This window comes from Sipha flava, unplaced genomic scaffold (assembly GCF_003268045.1).
Source record: "Sipha flava isolate LNK unplaced genomic scaffold, YSA_version1 164_pilon_pilon, whole genome shotgun sequence".
NCBI lineage: Eukaryota > Metazoa > Arthropoda > Insecta > Hemiptera > Aphididae > Sipha > Sipha flava.
Genome location: NW_020271825.1, coordinates 239,468 through 266,775, shown reverse-complemented (window position 1 = coordinate 266,775; position 27,308 = coordinate 239,468). Strand labels below are relative to the sequence as shown.

General features: G+C 31.4%; 1 protein-coding gene across 1 annotated transcript in view; it reads right to left on the bottom strand.

Annotated features, from left to right (window-relative positions):
* LOC112679572 overlaps positions 1-27,308 on the bottom strand; it is a 214,805-nt gene that overhangs the window by 5,025 nt on the left and 182,472 nt on the right. The window contains exon 6 of the mRNA XM_025549440.1: positions 14,223-14,428. Within this exon, the coding sequence (XP_025405225.1) occupies positions 14,223-14,428 (206 nt within the window). The remainder of the gene's footprint in view (positions 1-14,222; positions 14,429-27,308) is intronic.

Genomic DNA, 27,308 nt, shown 5'->3' with positions numbered 1-27,308 from the left:
ACACACACACACACACACACACACACACACACACACACACACACACATATATATATATATATATATATATATAATTATTTATATATAATATACGTCTGCATGTAAGTTAGTAAGTGTACATACACATTACCGTATACTAGTGTAGCATGGACGAACGGTGTCACAAATTAAAGTGTATTATATTTCAACATAAGCAGAAAAAATAAAAGTTTTTCGTCGTTCCACCACGTTGATTTGCGTTGCGCAAATCATGTCCGTGATATTAATTTCCATTATTATACCATCAATGTATATATTTAAAATTACTAATAATTATTACTGAATAAGAGGTAATATAATATTGGCAATGTGTTTATCACCGTTTTAGTAAAATATAAAACAAAATGAGCGAGTTAATAGACCTTTGACAAACTGCCACGCTCCTGTTACACGGAAATTTAATTAAAACTTTTGGGTTTTCGAAAATTAAACAACACGTTTACTCTACTTGACATGCTGCGGCGACTCAAGGAAGTGTAAATTAATTATCGCCCCATCGATTGTTGACAATAATGCTCTCTAGTTATGTCCGCCTTTTTTTGTATAGACATACACGTAAACACACTAGTACAATAACTCACAACGACGGCGGACGGTTTAAGGGACGAAAAAACAAAAAAAAACTTATATAATAATCGAGAAAACGGTGATTTTTGTCGACTAGATTATGTGTGGGTGAGTGTAGACTGTACACGTCGGAGAGACATAAAAACAACCCTCACCAAGGACGGATGTTAGAGTAAAACATTTAAAAGGGAAGTGCAGTTAGAGGACGCATTATGAGTCTCTTTGTCCAGAGAATAATGCCTTCTACGCGATGGTATATGTGTATACTATAGTTATATATAAGAAGTATAATCACCCATTTTCAAAAACCATTAAAGTTAAAAATACTAATAAATTTAACCATAATTAAATTCAGTTTTGTATATTCCACATAGATATTTTTGATGGCCCCCGAATTTTGTGCAAGTGTATATTTTAATTGTTTTATCTCAGTCACATGTACAATAATAACGCTGCACATATACATCATATACGTCTATATACACTCACGCATTACACGCAAACCTTTTTTAATAGTATAATAACTAATAATAATTATATACGACAAGTATATTTCAAACAGAGCTCAGTAATGTTATCCGATTAAAATTAATATGCATATGCATTTACTTAAGGTTTTTAACTAGTACTTGGAGAAATAAATAATAAGTATAATTAAACATGACAACTCTCATTGAATGTTTTATGAACGTAGGGGACGACTGGGACGTTGGGTTTACTTAAGTTGTACTCCTCAAATGCCAGAACGGCGAATCGGTTTGGTGAAACAAACTTATTTGATTTCTTATCATTTGGATGCGGTGATAATAACGAAGATGACAGATTCCTTTTGGTGGATTTGGGCGTACACGGAGTCGTTAGGCCCGAATTCTGACCGTTTTTGTTGTACATAGTACCGTTATAGGTAAAGGAACAATGTGTTAATGAACAAGATAAAAATAATTTAACGAGCGTGCTCAGAGATAACGGAGAGAATGAACCATCGGCGCAATGTGCGTGTGTTTGTGTTTAACGTAACAACCGGACTGAAAGTATATATTAATATAACAAATAGTTGTACTACGAAGTACTTTAAAAACATTGTGATATTGCATGATTGGAAAAAAAAACAATAAAACGAAATATTGTCTAAATAGTTTACAGTAAAAATTATCGCATCACTTTTTAACACTGTTTAATAGAACTCGAAGACGGAATTGAGAAGAAAAAAAATTATTCGTTTGTGCAAGGCGTTGAAATAATTTCTAATATTAAAGATATATGTATTATATTTATTATTATGATCGGCGTACGCGAAAAGTGAATAGAAAAGTAACTGATGACAAATGTATTGTTACAAGTTTCGCTTTCTGTCCAGAACAGTTCGCGAGTTCGTATTTATGAGAAAAATGTTTTTTATATATACCGCATCGTCATAAAATAAAATTTGACTATTATTGCGTCATGCAAACGACGTAAATGCGACGGTGGACTTATTTTATAGTGTATATTAAAGTTTTTTTACTATAATTTCCGTACGGTTTTGCAGTTCTACTTGTTTAAAAATTATCGAAAGCTATAATCTTTTTATCGTCGACGAAAAACAATTTACATATAAATATACGACGTGTCGTTTTTCTATCTTTTCCCGTACGATTGCGCCAACCCCTGTTCCTGGTCAATTATATTTCATTGGTATTCATTAAACGTTTTAGATTCGGAAACGTATCCGTTCTATTCGCGACGAAAAATCTATTTCATAATCATATTATAGCTGCTTTTCTTCGACGATAAACAATTCTTAAAGCTCCGTTGGTTTTTTGGTTCATGCCATTTGTGATGTACTCGATTTACGTACACACAAACTCTCACGCATACAAACTCGCACGTACACTCGCACACATACAATCGGCAGCGTGTGAAATCGGATAATTGTGAAATTATTTTTCGCAGCGTTGTTTTTTTCAAATTATTTTTCTTTATTTTCACCAAAAATAAAGAAAAAATAATTTCTCATTCTAGTCTATTCGGAAAAGCAAGAGAACCAAAATCAAAATCTGTGCAACAATATTATTGTCACAAATGTTTTTATTATTTCTTTATCGCCGAGTGTGTGTTTGTGATACACGCGCAAGTGTATACTATACATATAATAGGATAAATGTATAGTTGAAGATGAACAAAAACCTAAGAGAATATTGCACGGCATACCGTTTAATGTCTGAGTACGCTTTTTTCTTATTTATTTTTTTTATTATTATTATTCTTTTATATACACACGCATTCGGTGTCATTATGACTATGTATGTGCGTGCGCGTATATTACGACGGTGTTTATGTGTGCTTGGTTGTTTTATTTTATTTTATTTTTTTCAAAAGTTGTTCACGTCTTTGAAACGACCGTAATGATAGTCCTACACGCGAGTCCAATGGATTACGATATTTTTCGCCGTTAATGTTGGCCGTATAAATATGTGTTTGTGCAAGGTCGGTCGGTCGGCGTCGACCACGAGATCACATATTAAGTCGTTGCCGATGTGCCTATTCATTTATTTCAGGAGGAAGAGGAAGCGGCCAACCGACTTCTTCGACAGTATAACAACATTATAAAAGACGTAACACATTTTTCGTTTTTTATTTTTTTTATTTTTTATTTTACGATTCGTTTTAAAATATTTTATTGTTCGCACTCCGTACGAAATATTATTTCTACCATTTCATACATGCCCTCGGTATAGTTACACCTACCGAGACGTTGTTGGAGATGAATGTCAGTTGAAGTTTCTGTTCTAAACGTATTTGTATTTGCCGACGAAAAAAACAAATTTGTAGGATAACGACTCGTGCTCGGCGTGTGTAATTAATTGGAGAGCTCACACATGTGCGTAACTACTATTATCCGGGAGAATTTTTAAAACTTGACCTGGTTTGTTTAGTCAACAATACCCTAGCCATAACTGGAAGATTGCTTTGAATGGCGTCGTTTTGAAATCTCACGGTGGCGTATGTACATATATACGGAACGAGTCGATGTGTACTGTCAACTAATTGTCGCCTGACAGTGACGTTTAGAGGCTTTACAAAATCGTTCTTCTAATCTTGATTCAAAGAACTTTATTTTGAAACTCGCACGCGTTTAACCTTTTCAGAATTTAACCTTACCTCTTCGACCCAATTGACATTCGACTTCCATTATCATAGTGTTAATCGTTAAATAATGACTGCCAATATATTTTTTTTCGTTTAGCCAATAAAATTAATTGGTTACAAGTACGCGGAATATTAATTACTTTTTGTTTTTAAATTGAAATCAAAATTATTTCCTCCTGTATTGTTTTAGCTGCTTGATGTGTTTTTAATTTGATGACTGTGCAGTTTGATCAACTATAATAAAATAACTATTTATTAATATAAATAATATTACTAAAAGGAAACACCTAAAACTATGAAATATTGAGTATAAATATTAGTGAACGTTCAGGTCACTGTCAAATATAATTTTGTCGGAAAAAAACACGTACACTTCAATAACAATGTGGTCATTATAAGCATTCATCGCAAGCCAACCGTCTTAAAAACTCACCCTCCTCGTAGATACAATTTTAATCTACTACTGCTGAAGTAATTTTGTGATGGCGATAACACCATTGGTTAATTTTTATAACGTGAAAAGTTATCCTAATTTTAATTACGATACAGCCACCAAATGAAAAAAAACAATGTTGTGTAATACGTGATGAACGGAGATACCAATGAACATCATCCTCTTCTAACAAGTTACTTATTTTTGTTTTTTGTTCATTACATCTTAAATGGATACTGTTGTATCTATTGTAGCGTATTGCTGTTGGTTAAATAATTATTTGATTAGATCATTAAAAACTAACAGCAATAAAAATAGTCAATATATAATTAATTATATGATTATTATATTTTACCACAACTATAAGAACAATAGTAATCGTTTGAACTATGTAATTTAAACGTAAAATCGAATCATATATTATATAACAAATTGTTATTTTGAAGAAAATTAAGCACATAAATCAAAGTGGTTTCAGAAATCCAGAGAGAAAATACGAATTGGAATGTACAGTATTTGAGGGTGTAACAATTTAATGACCGAATTTAAATTGCAGCAATAAAGAATTTTACCCTTCAGCCAATAAATGATTTTACTTGTTTTTTTTTTTTATTTTTATGGTGAACACCGAAACTTTAATAAGGAAACCTCAACATGTTTACTATACGTCGGTGAACTTGGAGTTACGACGAATCTATTCAATATGTGATTTTCTGCGGTAAACCTTTTAATTAGTTTCCCGTTTCCGTTTACTATAGGCGAGTGTCAAAGGCATGCGTACTTATGTTTAACATGGGCGTGTAAGGGTTGAATTATTGAAAGGACTTTAATCCGGGTCTTTACTATTAATAAATCAAGTTTATTTTCGCTAGTTTGCGACGACCTATGATTATTACTCTGCCATTATATTGTTAAACAAATATCAAAATAGTTAAAAATCTCAACGCTCTCAAAAAGTTGTGCGGTATAATATTAATGTAAAATGTTATATTAATATTATTTATTACAACCAAAACAATTTAGTCAAATCAAGGAAATTAATCAGATAGATTTAAAAAAAAAACATTAATTAATTTTATATGTTTATTATGGTTTTTTACATAAGTACTTATATATTTATAATGACAAATAAATCAAATATTTGTCCGATATGATGATATTATAAAAACAAAGTGTGAATGATTTATCGTTAATGTATTTCCGGTTCAGTACCGTAATTTTATTAATTATTCAAATACGATGCACGTATATTATACATGGATTCTGATAAAACATAGGTTGTCCTGCGTCTAATTTCTGAGGTTATTCTCTTTGATAATAATAATAATAATATTCGTAATTATTATTTTATTATTATTATTATTATTATTATTATGACCGGTTGTACGCGTGCATTATTTTACACTGTATAAACAGCAGTTACGGATATAACATTTTATGTTAATCTTTTTAGTCATTAAAATATTCAAAACTGTGTCAGCGTTTGTGTAATTTATTAGAAGCTGAGGTTGTCTTGGGCTCAAACTTGGTTAATGGGACAAAAAATCCTTTTGGTCCTTTGTCCTCGTAATACCGCAGAATAATGATTTTCAAATCAATTTTAAAAAAACTTTCATGATTACTCTCAAAACTCTAATAGTATTTTATAGAATATGAAGTAAATTCAATAATAATAGACAAATATTGTTTTGTGATTGTGAATACAAAACAATAGATAATTTAATATTAAATAATCGAGTTTACCGACGATGATGTGCCGTTGTGATATAGTAAAATTGCTGTGTCGTGATTCCTGTTGGAAGATTTAAGTGAAATATAGCAGAAGAACTTTTATATATTTATACATGTATGTTTTTATTAATCAAGGAGAGAGAAATATATTTCTGCAAGTCGAGTTGGTTGTTTGAAATCTTCGAAAAAAATAATGTTTGCAATAAACAAAAACTATTGCAAATAGTTGTAAAAGTAATCGCGAGTTGAAATTCGTTAAATTTAAAGACACATACAAGATCATGAAGATAAACATTATCTAAGGATTAGTTTGGATTTGAAGTGTATTAAAAAAACGAGGACATATATATTATTAGGTCATTAAATTCTGTAATATAAATAACACTATTCATTTTTTTTCCTAGAGAAGCTATGCCACTAATTTTATAATTTGCAACAGTTATTACGAAACTGATACAGACAAAAAAATTAATTTACTGGGATAGATGGCTATTAAATATTTTGTGTGAGCATCAACTTTTTTTATAATCTGTGATTACGTATGTCGAATATGTATCTTAGACTAAAAATTGTCAAACGAAATACTATACGCCGTATGTTATATATAAAATTGGAGATTAAAAAATTGTTTATAAGAAAAATTCAAAAGATGTTTAAATTTAATAGTTATACATAGAGACTAGAATATCAAACCCGTTATATATTTTTGAAATGAAAAATGGCTATAAAAATAACGCAACACACTATAAGGTAAATTATAGGATAATGATACAATTGCAGCTATTATAATGTACAAAGAAAATTTAGCTATCATAATATTTCTTTCGTTTCGATTATGCGATGTTAAACGGGTTTTCGAACTTCTGGAAACATTACAAAATTATTAAACGGAAAGGTTAAGTATAGATTTTACAGGTGTAAATGGTTGTATGATTGCTACATAGGTATACAAAAAGATCATTTTTTTTTTTTTATGTATAATTACCTAAAAACATGTGTATTCATTTTGAACATTTAAATGTTAGTAAAATATCACGTTTAATAAATAGGTGTACATTAATGAATTTACACTAATGGCAAATGTAATTTTTAATATGCAATAGCCAATATTATTTTTTAATGATAAATAATTATTAATTCTAGATTATAATTGCAGAGGATGGACAAGACAACAGTAAAATAATATCGTAATAATATAAACAGCTGTAATCGTTTAATTAATAACACAAGGACTTCAGATCACGGCAGTTAAGTGTATATTATATAAATACATACTACTATACATACTATTTTACTGGTACACATTTTTTTTAGATAATGCAATGTATTAAAACAAACTTTTCTGTTTTTAATTTAATATCTCAGTTATTATAATAATATTATGATCACATACCGATTTATGTGCAAATAAATCACTCAAATGATTTGTAACGTAATTTGTACTTGGCGACAACATTGCGTTTACATACTTACAATAATTATGACTGGATATAAATTGTGGCAGACATGTTGCAGCATTGATGTTATTATATAAAGAATTAATTTAAGGAAAAAAGTTTGTTTATTTAAAAATAATAAATATCAAGTTCCAACACAAAATGTTTTTTCACTTTATAATACGCATAATACATGATATAGTTTATGCGTGTAGACCTTATGATTTTGGAACACAAAGAATATAATTTAACGTTATATTTGTATTTATTTAAGCTGATTACGAATTCTCTGGAGCACCCAAACAATAAACACGACGAAATAAATTATTTGAATGTTTTTATTTTGATTAGGATTTAGAAGTCCCAGATATCAATGGTAAAAATATAACAGTGGTATAACTACCTAAAGCAATCATATCACAAAACATCAAACATATAACGGTAACATTTATTTTATTTACTAGCCTTTGTTTTTTCAGCTGTTATTAAAACAAATAACAAAATTATGCTGCGTTTTTATATACTACATCAACAACTAGCGTTTGTCATCAATTATTGATTCCTGATTAAAAATACGCTGTACAATATAATATATCCGTGCGCAGGAAAAATATTTATTCCTTAATTTGTTATATTTTCGATAATTATTAGTTATGCAATATTGGTTCATTTTTTTAAGCCGTAAACGATAATTTGATGTATTATATAATAAATTATAAGTCTACTTACTAAATCGCAAGCATGAAAAAATAAATGAATAATCGTATTATGGGAATATTTTGTACAGATCCGTACACGGTTTTCGGCATAGTTGTCAATTATATTATATGCTATGCACTCGAATAAAGTCGGTTGCGAAAAAAAAAATAGAATAACGATTCGAAACGGTACAAAAAGAGACGATACGTGATCATTGATGTAATTTATCGATAATGTGCCGATCGGTGAAGTTTTGGCTGTGTGTGTGTGTGTGTGTGTGTGTGTGTGTGTGTGTGTGCGCGTGTGTGCGTGTGTGTGTATATGTACCCGACACGTTATATGTATAGGAGAATGATTTCTTCGGTTATTATACAATTTAGAATCAGCAACTATTATACGTTATTTTATTTGAGAACGTATTATTTTACAAGTAAACGGTGGTGGTGGTTACGGTGCCGTAGATAAAAACATCTAAAAATTGGCTTGTACCGTTCGCGGCGAACAAAACGTACACCGGTGTCGAGCAATATTTGCCATTCGTGAAAGTCACTATCCATATATATGTTATATTTTAAAACATACGAATTCGTATACATGCGCCTAATACACCGCAATGATGAATATGCATTATTATAATAAATTACAGCGCAGTACACCTTAACTAGCGGTTGCATACTATTATGTACATTGCCACCGTCGTTAAATGTTCAATGTGTGCATGGTGCAACGTTCGATTTCGGCGCCCGGCTCTGTAAAGTATACTCCTACTGTGGTTCATAAAAGGATTCGTATATATCTAATGCACTAAAATCTATATTTTGCTAAAAGCAGCATGTGATTTCGACGCATGAGGGTTTCAATTATTCCGCAAAGCCGCCTTAGAATCGATATTGTAATAAATATTTCAGTATTTACATCGAGCGACAAAAAAAAAAAGTTAAATTGATTTTTTGACGATTAATGGATGAGGATCGGGGTAAGTTACGTCATGATACCCGATTTAGATGTATCGCTCGCACTGCAGCATTTCTTCGTCCGGTGTTGTACATTTCAAATGCATTATTGCATATGACATTGGAAAAGAAGAGAAAAAGGGATGATATTGAGGCGACAAACGACTTACTCAAAATATTGTCGTCTCTAATGACCTGTGCTCTCGTTATGGTGAGGGGGGTTTGTAGAAGGATGTGAAAATCTACAGTGCAAGCGAAAAACCGGCGCTGGAAGAGAATCCGTGAGAACCTTACATAATATGCACTACTTCATCGGTTGCGTGTGCGTGTACTACATACCTAAGGAGACAAGGAAAGCAAAGCTTGTGTGTCCCAATAAAGTAAATTTTCCGCGATTCCAGTCCATACGGTCACGTGATCAACTACCTGCGCGTGCACGGAACGTGCGCATATATTTATATGTAGTACAAAATACATGCTGATGTTAATGCGACTTTAGCACACAATAATAACGAATAATAATAATAAAGAGGAAGGACGCACACGTGTATGGTATACGTACAACGATAGTATAGGTACGTGCATAAGCACGATTAGGGAGGAGATTGGGATATTAAACCATTTCAAAATCACTGCTAAGCTCCCTCACAATTGTAGGCTCATTTTTCCATAATGAGCATACTTTCTATGGAAAGAGTTATCTTGATTATCATTAATGTTGATGATATCGTTGATGCATTTATAAAAAGGTATGGTTTATTCTAGTAAAATAAAAATATATTCATAATCTATAATTACTTCTTTTTATCAATCTAATAGAGGACTTGACACGCCACAAATATAAATAAAATATGAGCTATTTGCACCTATGAGAACACGTTCCCATATGTGTAATATTATTATAAAATTTAAACACCAATATTATTATACTATAACAAGAATCCAAGAGTCCTGATAGAACGGCGGCGGACGTGTGGTAGTGCGATGTCCTTGAAACGCGCGACGGTGACCGGAAACGGATAGGATACGGGTAGGTTACACGCAGCGCAGGTCTTCGAAGCACGTCGCGCATTTAACATTATTATTACTTTTATTATTTTTATAATTTATATTTTTTCTTTATTTTTTCCTTCATTCATGTTTTCCACGTAATTGTTTCGGTCGAGCACGTCGAGAAATCATGGTTACAGCAGTACCGACGTCATTATAACGGGTATATGAACGGAGGATTGCGAAATCCGTTCATCATATGTTCGTCCTTAAGCCATGAACTGGATTTTCGATACTGTGCATGTGCAGGAGGCAACTCGCACCTCTGAAAAATATTCGACGACTACAACGATAAATAACAAATGGGGCAACAACGGCATAGGTCGTCCGAAATGTGGCACAAGGTAACACAACGATAGCAGTGGCGTTGTAATCATTTTCGCCCTTTATATGGGTTCCATTTATATACATGTATGTATAATAATATTTTGTACAACGTGTACGCTGTAGCGTGTTGTATTCGTTTCTCGAAACAATAAGTTGGGCCACTATATACAGATACTATAAATAGATGTTCCGCGTTCAGAATTGGTGTGATACACGCGATCTGACCTTTATCCAATTTGAGACGGTTTTTTGACAAAAATCATTAAACAAAATAAATACAATTTTGCTCATTTAAAAACGCTGTTTAACTAAACGAAAAATGTAACAATAAACAATCTATGTATACAAAATTCGAATACCATTCCCTCTTTACCACTCACTCATTGATCGTTCTATCTCAAAAATGACAAAACCAATGAACTAAAAATTTCCAGTGATACTCTATTAGTGCATCAGAAAAGGATTTGTTGAAAATCGCATTTGTAAGAGTCAAAATAGTTTGGTCCGAATGTATAATTTTTTCACTAGGTATTTGATTATTTAGGAAATACTTGTAGGATCTTGCTTAATATGTTGATATTAATAATTATCGATTGATTACGATTGATATACCTCTATTTAGTACTGTAATAGTTTATAGATTAAAATAAATATCATTAAAACGTATGACGATGGTGTGATTTTTCACCCTAACATTTTTAAGCTTAGGATTAGTATAGTACATCTCCCGGTTGGTCCGTATGATTCAGATAAATAGTAAATATGTAGATAATAACAACCAAAAACAATTATAATAATATAGTACATTAAAAAATAAAATTACTAATAGTATGTTTGTATAAGGTGCATTATAAGCCATGATGTATAATTTTATTGAGAGCAGCTTGTTGTTTTCGAAAATTTATTTTGCTATATTCCATAAAGTTTGCGAAACACAAATCTTATTATGCGATTATAAAATAATAATAATATAAAATTAATGCCTTACATAGAAATGCAAATGAAAATTTCATGTTTTCGTAAAAAAAAATAATTTCGTTAACTAGAGGTTCGACTGTATATAATATATTATGTCTGTATTGCTGCAGTAGCTCTACGATTAAAAAAACACAGACCGCAGGTGTCATTGTTATTTTAAGAATTTTAATTAAAATTTTTCATCCAGCTATCATTGTAATATACACAAGTTAAATAAAAATTTATTAATATACAATTTATATATTTTATACAAGAGTAATAACGTGTAATGTGTTATATTCTATCAAAGCCGAGCACATAAGAAACCGATTCGCATTAGCGTTTTTATTTTATAATATGTAACATCAACGTGCCGGAAATAATGTCCTAATTTACATTACTAAAATGCTAGCAAGTATTGCGTAAGAGGGCTTACTCCTGTCTGTACGAATAAAAATTATTTTATGTTTAAATAAAACGACTTCTATAAGATATAATGTACTTTAAAGTATAAACATTTGTTAATTTTGTTCGGTTCTAATAATGTACCTTTGACTAGGATAATTTAAATGTGAAGACAGACTATAGTTGTGATCAAACAAAGTGCACAATTTCAACAATTTATAGAGTATAATATGTTGAAAACCCTATTTATAGTTACTACAATATTATCATACATAAATACAATTTTTATAAATACTATATTTAAAACTACCTACTAGTAGAATTATACCAAGATATTTGAAACCGTTTACGTAAATCGAAATCATATTTTATTAATACATTTAAAATCATAAGTAATTTGGGTTGATTGCATAAAAAAAAAAAAATGGGTTTGTAGTTCAGTACGTTCGTATAAGCGTAAAATATTTATTAATATTATAAGAAAAAATAATACATAAAATAAATGAGCAAAACGGCGTTTCCGATGCTTGTTAAATTAATTAACTGTATTTTGTAACTTCTAACAATTATTACATATTGAAAATTAAACAACCCAAACGTAAAAATATATTTTTATGTAATAATATTACAATATATTACACATAAATCTTTCAACACCGTGGTACACTAGGTATGTTCGTATATAATTTATGAACTTATATAGAAAGTTTGAAACATTTTCTTTCAATACGTTCTCAAATGCACAGTTATTAAATGAAAACTAACATTGGCTTTTAACGACATACTAAAAAAAAAAAAAAATGATTCATTATTGACTATTAAATCTTATACTGTTCACATTTACAAAACTAATAAAACTATACTACCTATTCGTGTATGCAAATAAATATATGTACGCGCATGTGCGTGCGTTTTTTATCTCGTGCAAATGAGAAGTAATCTACATCCATAGCGTTTTAAACCTAAGAATTATTTGGCGTACTGCAATTTATTGGAAACTCGACCTTCACTGATTTGTTTATTCACCCTTTTGATCTGTCTATTGATCAGATATCCGTGGTACATTATATAATTTGCCAAATGATTATCGGATCCTATACTGCGGCCGAACGATAGTAATCCGATTACTACTCGGAAGTATTTTGTTCACCCAGAAAATCCCGCGTACAAGGAAATACTAATAATAGGACAACCTCATGCCACACCGAGGGTAAGTCATATACAAACACACATAAATGAGTGTGTGTGAATATACAGTACCAAAAGGATTGTCCTAAGAAGCGGATTAATCAATATGAGATGTCACCGACACGATATTACACAACTTAATCTCTCGGTGTATTGTATAGAGGATAAAAGCGCAGTCCGAAACACAAACCGGTAGGCATGTAAGGTTTTGTCTATAATATAATATATAACGCTGTCAGTTATTGAGTTTACATAAAATACAGCGTTAATATCGATTTGTACGATGTACTTTATTTTATAATATTTTATAGTTTATAATTTATAACTTTAGTTAACTGAGGAGAATATATAAAAAAGGTGTTATATTGTATTTACTGCATAATAGACGTAGAGGGAATAATGAAAATCTTATTCAATATAAAAATAATATAATTGTATATAATATGCAAATGATTGGTAAAGACAATTGTGAAAAGCTAAAATTACATGCGGATTAAGCCAAAGTATAATATACCGTCATCAAACGTGGAAAAGTTTATTATGTAATCGAAAATTAAAATTTAAGGTATCTGCACTTAAAAAGCGATATGTAAATAAAGAGAAAAACTCTGTAAATAGCAGTTGATAAATTACCCAAACTGTAAATTTATTTGTATATAATGTATTGTTTGCACAACTAAATATTTTGGTACACTAGATTATTTGCAGTTTAAGTCGTATTTCTTAAGACATTGGTCTAGTAATTGTGTTATAAACTATAAAATATATAAAGACTTCTAATGGGGAAAATAAGTGGACTTAGCTTATATAGTATATATATATATTATAGTATTATAATATATAATATATACTATAATACTTGAATATAAACGAAAATATATTTAGTCACACTGCGCGTGATTATCTCGTAGATAAAATTCATTAAGCAATAGTATTGTAAATATATCGATAGGTATCGTAACCTATTATACGTGACACGAAATGACAAATGTACTTAGACAAAACACACATCCGAAAGAAAGAGATAAAATATATTTATCTACATAAATTACATATTTAACACGTTATCTGATGATCACCTGGAGTTCGTTGACAAATGAAACAATAATTTAAATTTTTTATCTTTATATTTCTCTCCTCTTGTTTTTTAGTTACAAGAAAAAACCTAAATAAACTTGGTATTCTCAATATATTTCACGAACACGTTATGTAATAGGTATTAAATTATAACTTCTGAACCGTCAGATAAATACCCGTTGGGGTGCAACATTTAAACTACACGACGAATACGATAATTGTACAACTTACCAATCATGAGTAAAGCGACCGTGAGATGCTCCCTGCCGGAAGCCCTAGTAGCACCCAGAACTGTGCCCACGAGCGCCGAACAAATTCCGGCTATGAACACGATACCAATGAACCACCTGATGGATACGGTACTAGTGGCATCTGGTAACGTCAATAGACCACAGCAAGATTTGGGTGTGTCTTCTTCGCTGCAATAGTGTAACGACCTAAGGGAAAACGGAAGATCATATTATTAACAAAATATTAACACAATAATAATGATGTAGGTGATGTATATGTCATGCATAGCGACTGAAGACTATAAAATCAGTCATTAAGACATCCAACATCAAATACAAGTAATATACACGTATGGTTTTATCCTAGAACAATAACAGATTGATGCCGTTCAAATCAAGGTCAGCTATTTACATTAAAAGTCCATCGTTTGTATAATGCATATAAAATACTGACTGATATATTATTACTGTTGACGATTTAGATGATGGCGTGTTCGTAACTTTGTACAATTTAATCGTTCATATTATGCCCTGAGTATTTTAATATACAATAATAAACATGAATTAACATTCTATAATATTTATTTAACAGTGAGAAAATTAATAACATCAAACGTATTTCAGCTGTTATCGTTTCAGCACGCGCGTAACAGACTATATAGGTTCACACGAAATTAATAAATGTCAATAAATGTCTATGTTTGTTAAAACTTTACGCCTGCCAATTGAGATAGTTTCGATTTCGCTTCATTGCGATCACTCCAAAATATAATATTCTCATCGGACGATTTAGTAAGTTTAATTTTTTTATTCGTATAATTGAACAAATAGTTATAACGATGTGTTTACTAATAGGGCGCGCGTGAACGATATTGCGTGTAGAAACACTAATAATATACCCATCGGTACGTTTATAAATTATTATTCAACGCACGAGCAGTGGGTAGTGTTTTTTTCTTTCTATAATACGTTCAGCTCGGTTGTAGAAAGGTCGAAAGCTTATATTATCCCTAAACTGCATTAACCGAGAACACAATATTTAAAAACAATATCTCAACGGTAGTAGGCTTTACTTCTGAAAAAAATAACGGGTAAGCTATACCGGAAAAGTCGAATTTACGTATAATACCTACTAGTAGGTAGTAGCTGTATACAAAATGTAAATTTGTTTTTTTGTCCGTACGTTTATATTATGGTTATTGGGATCATTTAGTTCACGAATGTATGAAACCGTATAAAACATGAACACACCTCTGTAATAAACGTTCATTAGCATAAAATTTTACATCCAATCGCATTATCATATTATCTAAGTGTATGGATACTTAAGCGACACTCAGAGTTGGCGGAGGTGCAATTAAAATACACAACTGAATGGTTTTTTTTCTATTTTTCTCTCTTTTTAGGTATAAAAGTAGAACAGTAAACATCGCTAGGCTTTGTAATGTTTTAATAACCATCACATTCTACAAATAAGAAAACGGGCGCGCTCGCGCGCGCGCGCACACACACACACACACACACACACACACACACAGCAAAAACACGTGCATTAAATATCTATTCGTATTTGAATATTGTAATTTGTACAAGTGCATATCATTAATTATGATTATTCGCTCCTTCAAAGGACACAGGCTGTACAACACATAATATAATATACTTACGTCCGGGAAAATAACGAGTACCTAGCAATCTCATATTTTTATGGGATGATCAAATATTAAAAATAGAAGTCCATCACGTACGCACGCACACGCATACGCGTGGCTGAGTGATGTGAATACACACATATATTATTTGACCTACGTTCAAGGTAATCCACTGTCGAGATTCACGAACACGCCGCGCCGCCGGAGTGATGGCCTGGTGTCCGGTTTTTAAAAACGATCTTTCGAGGTTCTGCTGCGCGTATAATATCAATGATGGATTCTTGAATAATAATATTATATTAAAAAGTGGAATTGCGGTTTTGTTTTGGTCTTATTATTCTTGTTTTCTTCGCAGTATATCATGTTATTACAAACTTTAGAGAACATGTCGTCGGACCATGAGGAAAATCAACCTACAAACAGATTGAACTTGTGGAGCAGAACAGATCGATAACACTTTCTCTGGACGATTTTTACCCGGAGGTATATTTTTACAATTAATTTCCATTGCCATCACGTGTTGTCGATTGCAAGTAAGCGAAATATACTTTCATTAAAAATGAAATTATAATATCGTGTTTACAGTGAATGCCTACTATAGGACCAACTAGCGAAGTCATTTGGAAACAAAATGCAATCAACCGAGATGAAATGATAAGAGTGTAAATCGTCGTAATGTGTGTTTGTGTGTATTATAACATTATCAGTTTCAAGTGTACTCGTTTGTATAGAAATAAATTATAATTTAAGCATTAAAAAAAAGAGAAAAAAAATAGTTATTATATATTAAATATATTAAATAGTATATTTACTAATAATATATTAAAAAGTTATTTAAAAAAAACCGCGTAGACAGTTAAGGTTAAATCCAAAGTAAGTTTACGCATGTGTTCGGGATAGAGAGGCGGTTGCTATTCGGTTTGATAAAGTCGTAAAATAAACCCATCCTCTTAAAAAGCCGGTCATGCATTTCATACGGAATTTGGGGTGTGTACACGTTAGACTCCGACAGAAAAAGGGTGTTCAAATGAGTCTTATTCCTCAGGGAATTGCGCTTACGAGGAATTCGTTCGACACACCCTTTGTCGGTAAAAAAAAAGACCGTAGAATTTGTTGTTTTTCTTTTCATATATATCCCGTTGTAATTCAGTTGACCTCTTCAAAGCGCAATATCTGACCAAACAATAATGTTATAAAGCGAGTGAATTTTGAGGTGTATTCTACGCATTATGTCCTAATACCTAATACCTATTACCTAATAATTCAAATATTTAAAGCAAATTAAAGTGTTATAAGTTTTCAAAATATTATGCAAAAAATAATGATATAATTACTATTAAATTCGCTGAGATAGTTTTGAAATTACCTTTTTAAAAGAGTGTCTTGTACGGAAATTAAAAAAAAAACACTTTTGTGAAGACCTTTTTTTTCCAATCACAAATACCTTAAGTTTATGAGTGCCAGTTGACTTTGTTTAAAAACTTAGGACATTCCTTAATTTTTTTTTTTGCTTACATTTCATTTAACTTTCTCAAAATGTGCCGGTTTGCTCGAAATTTATAGTTTCGTGTTTTATTCCATGTGTACTATTAACATTAGTCGTTTCAAGAATGTTACACAAAATAATTGTAAGTTTGTATATGCCAACGACTTGAACAACATTAGTGTTTAAGCCTTTAACACTTATTACACTCATTTATCAAAAATCGTATTTTCGATTGTGTATATTTATTTACTATTTACGTAAACAAACCGAACAAAATTTATACAATAAATTAATATTAATTATCGTCGTTTTTTTTTTTTTTTTTTTTTTTTTTTTTTTTTTTATACAACAAGCGAATTATCCGATAATATAGAGAAAATATAAAGCCTTTACCGTTGGATTATACACAGACTAGTATATAATATGAAATACCTAGAAACCGACGAAAAATAGTGTTAAGCTAGGGATACAAGTTTTACTATACACGGATAATATGATTTCCTAACAAATAAACTAAATTTGTATTTTTCAAAAGAATTTTTATTTACAATAGGTCATTATGTCAAGACTTTTTTTTATCACTAAACCAACAAGAAAAACAATGTGTAATACATAATAATAGTTCTTTTTTTAGAAAAAAACGCATGTTAATTAATGTCAAGGTTTTGTTTTTCATTTTTTTATAATTATTTTAGCTGTTAGATACAAGTATGAAAAATCGAAGGATACAAGAGTTATAACTCGTGGTCAAATTTAATTTAATCGTTTTAGTGTTACTGTATATCTCAGTTATTTATTTACTTTTTTCTTTTTGTTATTTTCTAATGAACATGACAACAAGTTTTGTCTATATTTTTTAGTTCTGATTAAAAGAGATGATTTTTGCATTTAATAATTGACTGCCAAATATTTTTCGATTAGTTGTGGTAAAAAATTTCTTATGTCCGATATATTATATTTCAAATTTCGATCTATGAATAATTGCAATGGTCTCCCAATGGGAGATTATTATACAATGGGAAATATTACGTTCGCATTGTTGGTTTACTACTACTACAACGTATTAGTGTTATTACTACTTTTTCTTTTTTGCATTACACTTTTAATTGTAAAATGGTTAAATTTGTTTGCATCCAGTTTAACGTTAACTATATGAAACCAACACACAGTTATAACTGAAAAAAAATAAATCATCATATATCACTCTTACACAATGTATATATTATATCTCTATGTCGTTTAACTCGACAATGAATTTTGGGATGAGAAAATCACATACACACAAAAAAAAATGGGCGGGCAACAAACAATATATTTATATTTATTCCCACATTTTTTCAAAAATCTTTTTGCATTCTTGACGTTTTTCATTATTATTATTATTTTTTTTTTTTACTCTTGATTATTTCATTTTGAACACCACATTTGTTCAACGAACCGTACATCACAGCTATGTGAATTATAATAATAATGATTCTTTTGTGACTAATCGTTGCAGCCAGACAAAGTAGCAAAACATATGACAATTCTGCAGGTTTGATATAAAAATCTATTTCATGTATATTGTACTACGTTTACATTTTATTTCATAAATATACTTACGGTCTTAAATGTAGTTACATATTACACACGTTGTCTACTGGTGTGTTACTTTTTCCAATATTCTGGACGAGTAAAATAACTTCAAAATTATTATTCTATCGTAAAGATAATGATGAGATACCGTAAAAGTTTTCAAAGGTTCTAGCTCTCTCAAGATGTTATTTTGTATATTTTATTTTTTAAATAATTTAAATCAATTCCGATATAAAAACTTTTTCTGGTTGCTGTGATAAGGGGAATTTTTTTATGCAACAAAAGTTTTGAACAAAATATGTTTGACAGTAATTATTAACAGAAATGGAGCATTTGTTTTACATATAAATATTTTAAATATATCATACTACTTATAGAATTATAAACCATTAAGTATTAATTTAATATTATATTTCATTTAGTAAAATTTGGTTATGATCAAATTATTATTGATTTTATTTATTTATAAGAAATGTTATAATATACACGTTTTGTACATGTTATCAAGTTAAAAATAAATAAAAATAGAAACCGTATAAATGCGTTATTTTTAATCACAAATCATGCTTAAAAAAAGAAAAAATTATGAAATGCTATAATATTGAGATTGAATTCGAAATTAATACCTAATCTACTCGTCTTTCACTTTTGAATCATTCGAGATTTTATAATTAAGTAAGATTTGGCAAATTGATTACTTTTAAGATGCTGAAAAAACCGTATACGAAGTTAATTCGATTTTAAAAATAACTCATTATAAATCCATTTACGATTTCTCACGTCACATCCTATGAATGTAAAAGGGCGAATTAATACAACTATAATTGATCGCCTTCGGATCAAATAATTTTAAGCAAACGGTTGAAACCACCGTTTGTTTTCTCAGCCAACCATAAAGACAAATCATTGATCTAGATCGAGTCAGTCTGTATAGAAATACGATGGTTCCAACTGTAAATGCATATCTATCTACGGAACGGATTAGATTGCGCTTAAAAATAACAAGGAACAGAGTTGTAGCACCTTCGCATTGCACAGTGAGACACCGCATTGATCGCCGTTGCTGTATTATTATTAAAAATTATTTATTACCATGTACTATTTTTTCTTCTTTCATTACCATTATCATTATTCATAATATTATAGTAAGGTACCCCGTTATAAAGCATTATTATGATGGTATTATCGAAACGTTCTGATGCTGATCGTGAGAGAAAAACGACGACGGACAGGGAAAATAGAAAAATAATGAGTATTACCAGTTGCATAATTCGAAATCAGTACACCTTTGTAGTGGCACTGCGGTATTGTAAATGTGGATACTTCAAGAGATGGATATTTTAACGAATATCGGGCGTATACACGGTGCCTAGGGATCGAGAAGGGGATCTTGTCGGTGAGTGTGAGGATAAAATACCCACTTTCGTGACCGTATAGAAACAATATGACGTGATGAATGGCAACAAATAAGAAACATTATCGCCACTGAACCGTCGAGTGCATATGCCTTATATATCGATCGGCTATATCCTGTGTGTGTGTGTGTGTGTGTGTGTGTGTGTGTGTGTGTGTGTGTGTGCGTCTTGTGTGCGGTACTTTATGCAGAAGAATCGAGAGTCGTTGTTGTCATGTTGCGCGACAATATCAATGCCAATGCAGCGTTTCGTTTAAATCGTTTATAGTCGCGCGCGAATCACATAACAATCGTCATAAGCAAAAAATTAATAATCATAATACTAATGATGACGATAAATGGTTAATAGGCCACACACATTATGTATACGGTACCCGTTGTGCGGGAGAATTGTAACTATACACTAATGTTAAAACACGTAATGATATTGTGCGCAGATCGCGTCGAGGCCGCCGGAAACTTTTGTTGCAGTTTCCATGCAATAAATTCATATACGAACGAGATAAACGAGACGAACATGTAAAAATCTATCGTTTTCTTTTTCATTATAAGCGCAACTTTGGGGTACATGCGCGCGAGCAAGCAAAAAATGGCCGATCCCAAAGTCGATGTACAATGCGCATTTAGAAACACATATTTATATATAAATCTGGTATTATACGACGCACGGTAGGCATATGTACCTATGTATATATATATATACGCACGAGAGCGGTGAGTCTTGTAAAAAGCGCTCAGGTCGTGTCCTCGGATACACCTCAAAACGAATACATCCGTGAAGGTTGTACATTGACACGAGAAAATGATCATTGCCGCGTTGTTATTATAATTATTATTGTCCGTGCACGCGTGTACGCCTCGCGGATGGTACGAATGTACGCCGTAGAATTCAACGGATACGTTCCGGGCGATATTGATCCGTCGTATTCTTACTACTTTGGTGACGTAATGAATTCGACGAATCGTAGCTGCTTAACAAACGAACGTATTGGTACTTCACGGACTACGTGTCGGGATATCATACAAAATCGATTTCACGACCACACGATCCACGTATTTGCTCGGTACGGTTTGAAAACACCAGCGATTCGACGTCGCGACCGTTCGAACGGATTTGACGAAAATGTTTAACGGAATCAAAAGAGATCTCGACTACGGACCGCATCGTTATGTATTAGGTACCTACATGTATACGCCGAGCGTACTTTGTCTTAACACGTGATGTTATCGCAAACAAAAATTGCATTCAAGCCGAAAGGTCATTAATTACCGCGCTAGTGAATACCCTTGGGGTGAAGTAGAAGTCACGAAGCGTGTATACACTCGTAAAGCATTGAGATCCGCCGGCCGTTTGTACAGATCTTGAAAAATTATGACGTATAAATTATTATTTCACTAACAAGATTAACATTTTCCGTACGCGCGCTTCGCAGTAAAACGATTAACTCATATCATCATACTTAAACATTATCCATAATTAAAACTACATAATAATTCATCAATTATAAAAAGATTCTATCTTTTAATTTAAATAATTTATAATGTATGATTTAAAATTGCAAATCTCAATAGACTATTTTATATTTGTATTTTTAAGCCTATGAAATATTAAGTTTGTTTTCAGAATTAACTTGGCGCAGTATTCATTAACTTGGTTAAAATGATCATGTGGAAACAGAGACAACAGGTAAAAACAGTTGTATAAAATTTAGTTTTTCGCCGTACAATAACCCTGCATTTTTTTTAACTGAAAACTTTATTTTGATCAGTATAAGGATTACGCATGATTGTAAGTGTCATTTATCGACAGCCGATGCAGAATTACAATTCACCGAAGGGACGTTGCTTTTATTTCAATCGACCCTTTTATATTTCTATTGTCCCATCCTTATGAAACGTGGGTACAAATGAACTTCATAAATACTCAAAAATGAGCACAACTATACACAGATAGATAAGCAAACATCTGTCGAGTAAAATATACATCAAACATATGACAAGGGTTTTTTTTTTTCAAATATCGAAAAAGAATACTGAAGGCGAACGCAATATTCATTGTTTAGTTTTCTAGCATTTTTAGTTTCTTTCGAAACGTTACGTACATCCATATGTAAGTATATCAAAATATGGATACATGTACACGTTTTAAATTATCCGTAAGTATTATGATACATTTTTGTTTCAACGAATGCGCGCGCACAAGACGTCGGTATTTTCACGAGTGCGTTAAAAAAAAAAAAATGTAAATCATAGCTAACTTTACCATAAAAATATATCAATTACGAGAAGTACTAGTTGATATTATTGCTATTGGTAGTATTATGGAATTTAACTTAGGTTTGTGTTTAGATTTTAAAAACGAGTAATGTCAAGCGATACTGTACGTATCGATCGAAAATGTTTCCGAGGAAATGTCGCACACACTCTATATAAATACACTGTATATAACACAAATACGATATATGTATTCGATGTGTATTATGCATTGTGTATCACATAGTACTACGTATTTAATATTTATAGCAGCCTGAAGCGAGATAGTCATGCGAATGACAATTATCGTGCGATTTCGTATTTGGTCCATTTGAATGTACCATGCATTCTTTGACGGAAAGAAATGTATTTGTTATTGAATTGAATACTATTCTTCATACTACGTATATGTATATATATATAAGATGATGACGACGAGCGGACAAATTTGGTTTTATTGAATTTGTCTCAACCCTCCGGGTCGAAAGCTCTGGAGTACTGGCGCCCATAAAATCCATCCGCGAATGTTCGATTTATCGCTAATACATAATGTGCTTTTTCCCCGATATATATATTTTTATAATCCTCTTCCAGTCCCTCGTTTCCTCCATTCCACACTGGGATCCAATTTCGCGAAAGGCCGTGACACCGGTGACGCCGCACTGCGATAAAACAAGTCACGTTTTTCAATCGAAAGGGATGAATGGGAAAAAAAATGCACACAACTGAACAGCGCTAGGAGGGGGGTGAAGAAGAAAAACCTATAATATCACCTCGTGTTTGCTTTTTTTATATGTCATACACGTGACGATGAAAACTTCGAGCTCCGTCCTAACAACCGCAAACGCCGCAGCTAGCGAGATTTGTGCGCCGGGGGATGTGAAACAATTTTTTTTTTCTTCTATGTAGATTCGGCGAGGTCGTCTAGTACGTATATGCTTTCATAGTATTGCAGCGGAGGGTGTGTTCGGAAATATCGACAGCTAATGTTTTGTTTTAAACGCGAACATAATAGCGCGCGTGGATACGTATATAATTCCCTTTGTACCGACCGAATAATTTGATGAAATGGTGAACACATTGCAGTCGATTTTGAATCCCAATAGGCAACTGCAATAAAAAAAATTATATCCGTGAACACACGCGGCCCCGAAATAACGGGATCGTTTATTTTCGGACGCATCATGGTCACTGGAGTATGCTGTCAAAAATGAAAAAAATCCGACCAAATTTCCTAATATTGATGTTTTGAATGCATATCACGCTTGCGGAGTACAATACAAACTCTACCTAGATAATATATTGTCGATGACTTAGGACTTCGACGGCGAGCAACAACAATGTCTAATATGGAATTCAATTGAATATATTGTGCATACGTATTAAGTACGTGTTGTTAGCCATTGACAATATAGTTACATGTTATAGACAACATATCTATCAAGATTAGTATAACGTGCGTTCCGGTATGACGTCAAGGATTATGAACATTGATGAATAACAGTCACTTATACTTAAAATTGCTTTACCTACGGATCTTCCGAAATTGGGCCATCAACTTTTGCATTGTTACGATATAAAGTACATAATTGTAGAAAAATATATGATTTTACTTTATTGAAGGATAAATCGAATAGGATGTAAAACATGTCACGATTTTTATTATTATTATTTTTATTGTTATTTTTTTTTAGCGCAGGAATTATTAAAAACGCATTGCTCAGTAGTATTATTATTGACTTTAAGAAAACCGAAAAAGCAACGTAAATAAAATTACGGTTTCGTGTAGAACAATTACATATTTATTTAGTTTACACTATTTTTTGTTTGTTCAAAAATAGCCATGCACAATTTAAATACGGTATTATTTGTTTTTACATTTAAATATATATATTTTTATTTAATGAACAATTAAAATATTAATACAACATTATTTATCGTTAATTTTTTTCACAATAATATTTAATACTTTTTGCGTACGAGTATCAGTTAATTGAAATCTCTATACACTTATCATATGCAGATGTTCGTCGTGCAGTACATTTCTCGGACCAATAACTATACTGCAGTTAAGCTATTTGACGGTAATCGCGTATTATAATATTTAAACTTTGTTGTGTTTTCTAATTTTTCTATCTAAATAAAGACATCATTGTAAAATGTTGCAAAACTCGTTTTTTTTTTATTATTATCACGTTAAAAAGAAAATTATAATTAATAAATCGATATTAACCTAGAAAAAATATTTGGTGTCAACGACATGTGCATAATATGCAAATAATTAGTATATTACAGATGTAGTATTATTATCAGTAATCGATTATTATTAATTAAACAATCTAATAGTACCGGTATTTGTAAAAAATAACAATAACATATATTTATATACAAGTTTTATTTGACGCTACTCTACTCTATATTTATACATATTTAAGCATCCGTTTAAGAGTAATGAAAGAAAACTGGAAACTAAAAAAATCCATACATGGCTTTGACAACAATGGTAATTTAATATCTGTATGCACACAACAGCATGTATACATACGTATAAGAATCGATCAATCAGGAATAATGCTACTTTCGCCGGAGTTTTAGCGAAAGGGTCCAATTTAAAGTAATACCATTCGGTTCCCGCAACGCACGTTCCATTACGCATGATGGGTCGATAACCAAATCTAGAGGCGACGGTTCCCTCTTTTTGCCATAGCCGCCATAACCACCACTTCTACCACTACCACCAACACCACCACCACTACTACCACCGTAATAGGGTTCGTCTTTTTCTTTCTGTTTTTTTCTTTTCATTCGCTGACAAATTGAAAAAAATAAAATAAAAAAACTCTTCAATAAGAACGATTTTTTTTCTTTTTCTGTTTGTTTGATATACGATTAAGACGAAATTACACTGTCCAAGTTCGTTGTGTCAGAAATAAAAGAACTCTATTAAAATCCTTCCGACAAAGTTCGAGCTCCTTTCGCACTTACGAACGGGATGATTAGTTAAAATCTGATTCACATTATTTTTTTTCCTAAATTATTGCTATCATTATATAAAACGTTCAGTATATGCACACATAAAACGCAGGTATTGAAAAAAAAAACTGATCGTAAAACAAATGAAAATCATTGAAAGCTGTGCGTGTAAACCGATGTCATATATATAGTAACACATACTAACATCAGATATTAATAAAACATGATCATGAACTTGAGGTCGTTTTCAAAATGTTCTTTGTATAAGTAAAACAATTTTGAGCTGAGGTTTTGGCCAACAATGCTGTTTTATATATGTTACCCGCAAGTGTCATGAATATGAGGGTTAAATGTTCTAATTAATTCATTGTTGTAACGAATAAATTAGTGTATGACCTCCCGTACAACCAACAGCGCCCTTTTGTATTGAAATTGTTTTACGACAAAACAAATAGTTTTCAATTTTAGAAGATACAATTGTCTTTCTAAAACACTAACTCGGCACGATAAATAATTAAATAAATCTAGATTAGTGTTATTTTTATTGCTCCAACTATTATAATATATAATAATCCGTCAGTTTGACGACCGTATGTTAGTTTTAAGTTCGTCATCTGTTTTGTATATAACAAGTGTTCACGGATCAATACTTCAAATTAAATTTAAGATAAGCTAATATGTTATAGTATAAATATGTTTATAGGACCTGTGAGTGAATTTCCATTAAAACTACACTGTACTCGTAGGAATATTCAAAAACACGCGTGTTAACATAATTTATAAAATGCCATGGTAACAATTTAGACCAGGGGTCGGCAAGTAATTTATATTGAAGTCCTAAAGATTAAAATAATAAATCAATGAGGTCCAGTGACAACAACCTTTTTCAGATCTTTCATTTTAAAAATAGTACTATAAAAATAAAAATAATTATTTGGTTATTACAATTAATTTATATTAAAAATTACTATTTTAGGAGTATGAAAATAAAAGTTGACAGGGTCCAGAGACTTGCCTCCCACGGTTCGGATCCGGATTGCGGTCCGCCAGTTGCCGACCCCTGATTTAGACAGTCGAGAGATGGTTAAATTTCGATTAGGCAACCAGGCAGGTGGTAGATTGGTTAAGTTCAGTAACCTTTAATGGGGTGGTCTAATAGGGGAGAGCTGTACCTTCGATGGGTCCAGATTATTAGAGTCACCGAATATAATAATATTGTTGAAATATATGCCTTAAAGTAAAAGGAAGCAACGCAACTTTTGTAATCACGTGGTTTGTCAAAGGGTAAAACCAATGACATTAAGATGCAAAAAGTTTTTATGGTCTTCGAAGAGATGACAATAATATAAATTGCTCAGTGCCTCCGGACACGGTATAGTAAGAAAAGTAAAGAATCTAAAAAATCAAAAAAAAAAAAAAAACAAATAAATATTATACACCGAATGTTCACTTTATCAAATAATATTACATATTATATAATTATTAAACATCAGAATTAATCAACAATTATAATTGTTTAAAATTCAAATGATAAATGGATTAAGTTTCAGTGATTACGTAATTGTATTGAGATGACTCATTTGTACATAATCCTTTAAAGTTGTTCATATTTGTGTATCTTATTCAACGGAGAATCGAGGGTGAATGTCTATAGCGAATTCTATTGTGCAGTGAAATTGTTTATGCCCTATGGGGATGTTATATTCTCGGTATATTTTAGTTTTCTTCATTATA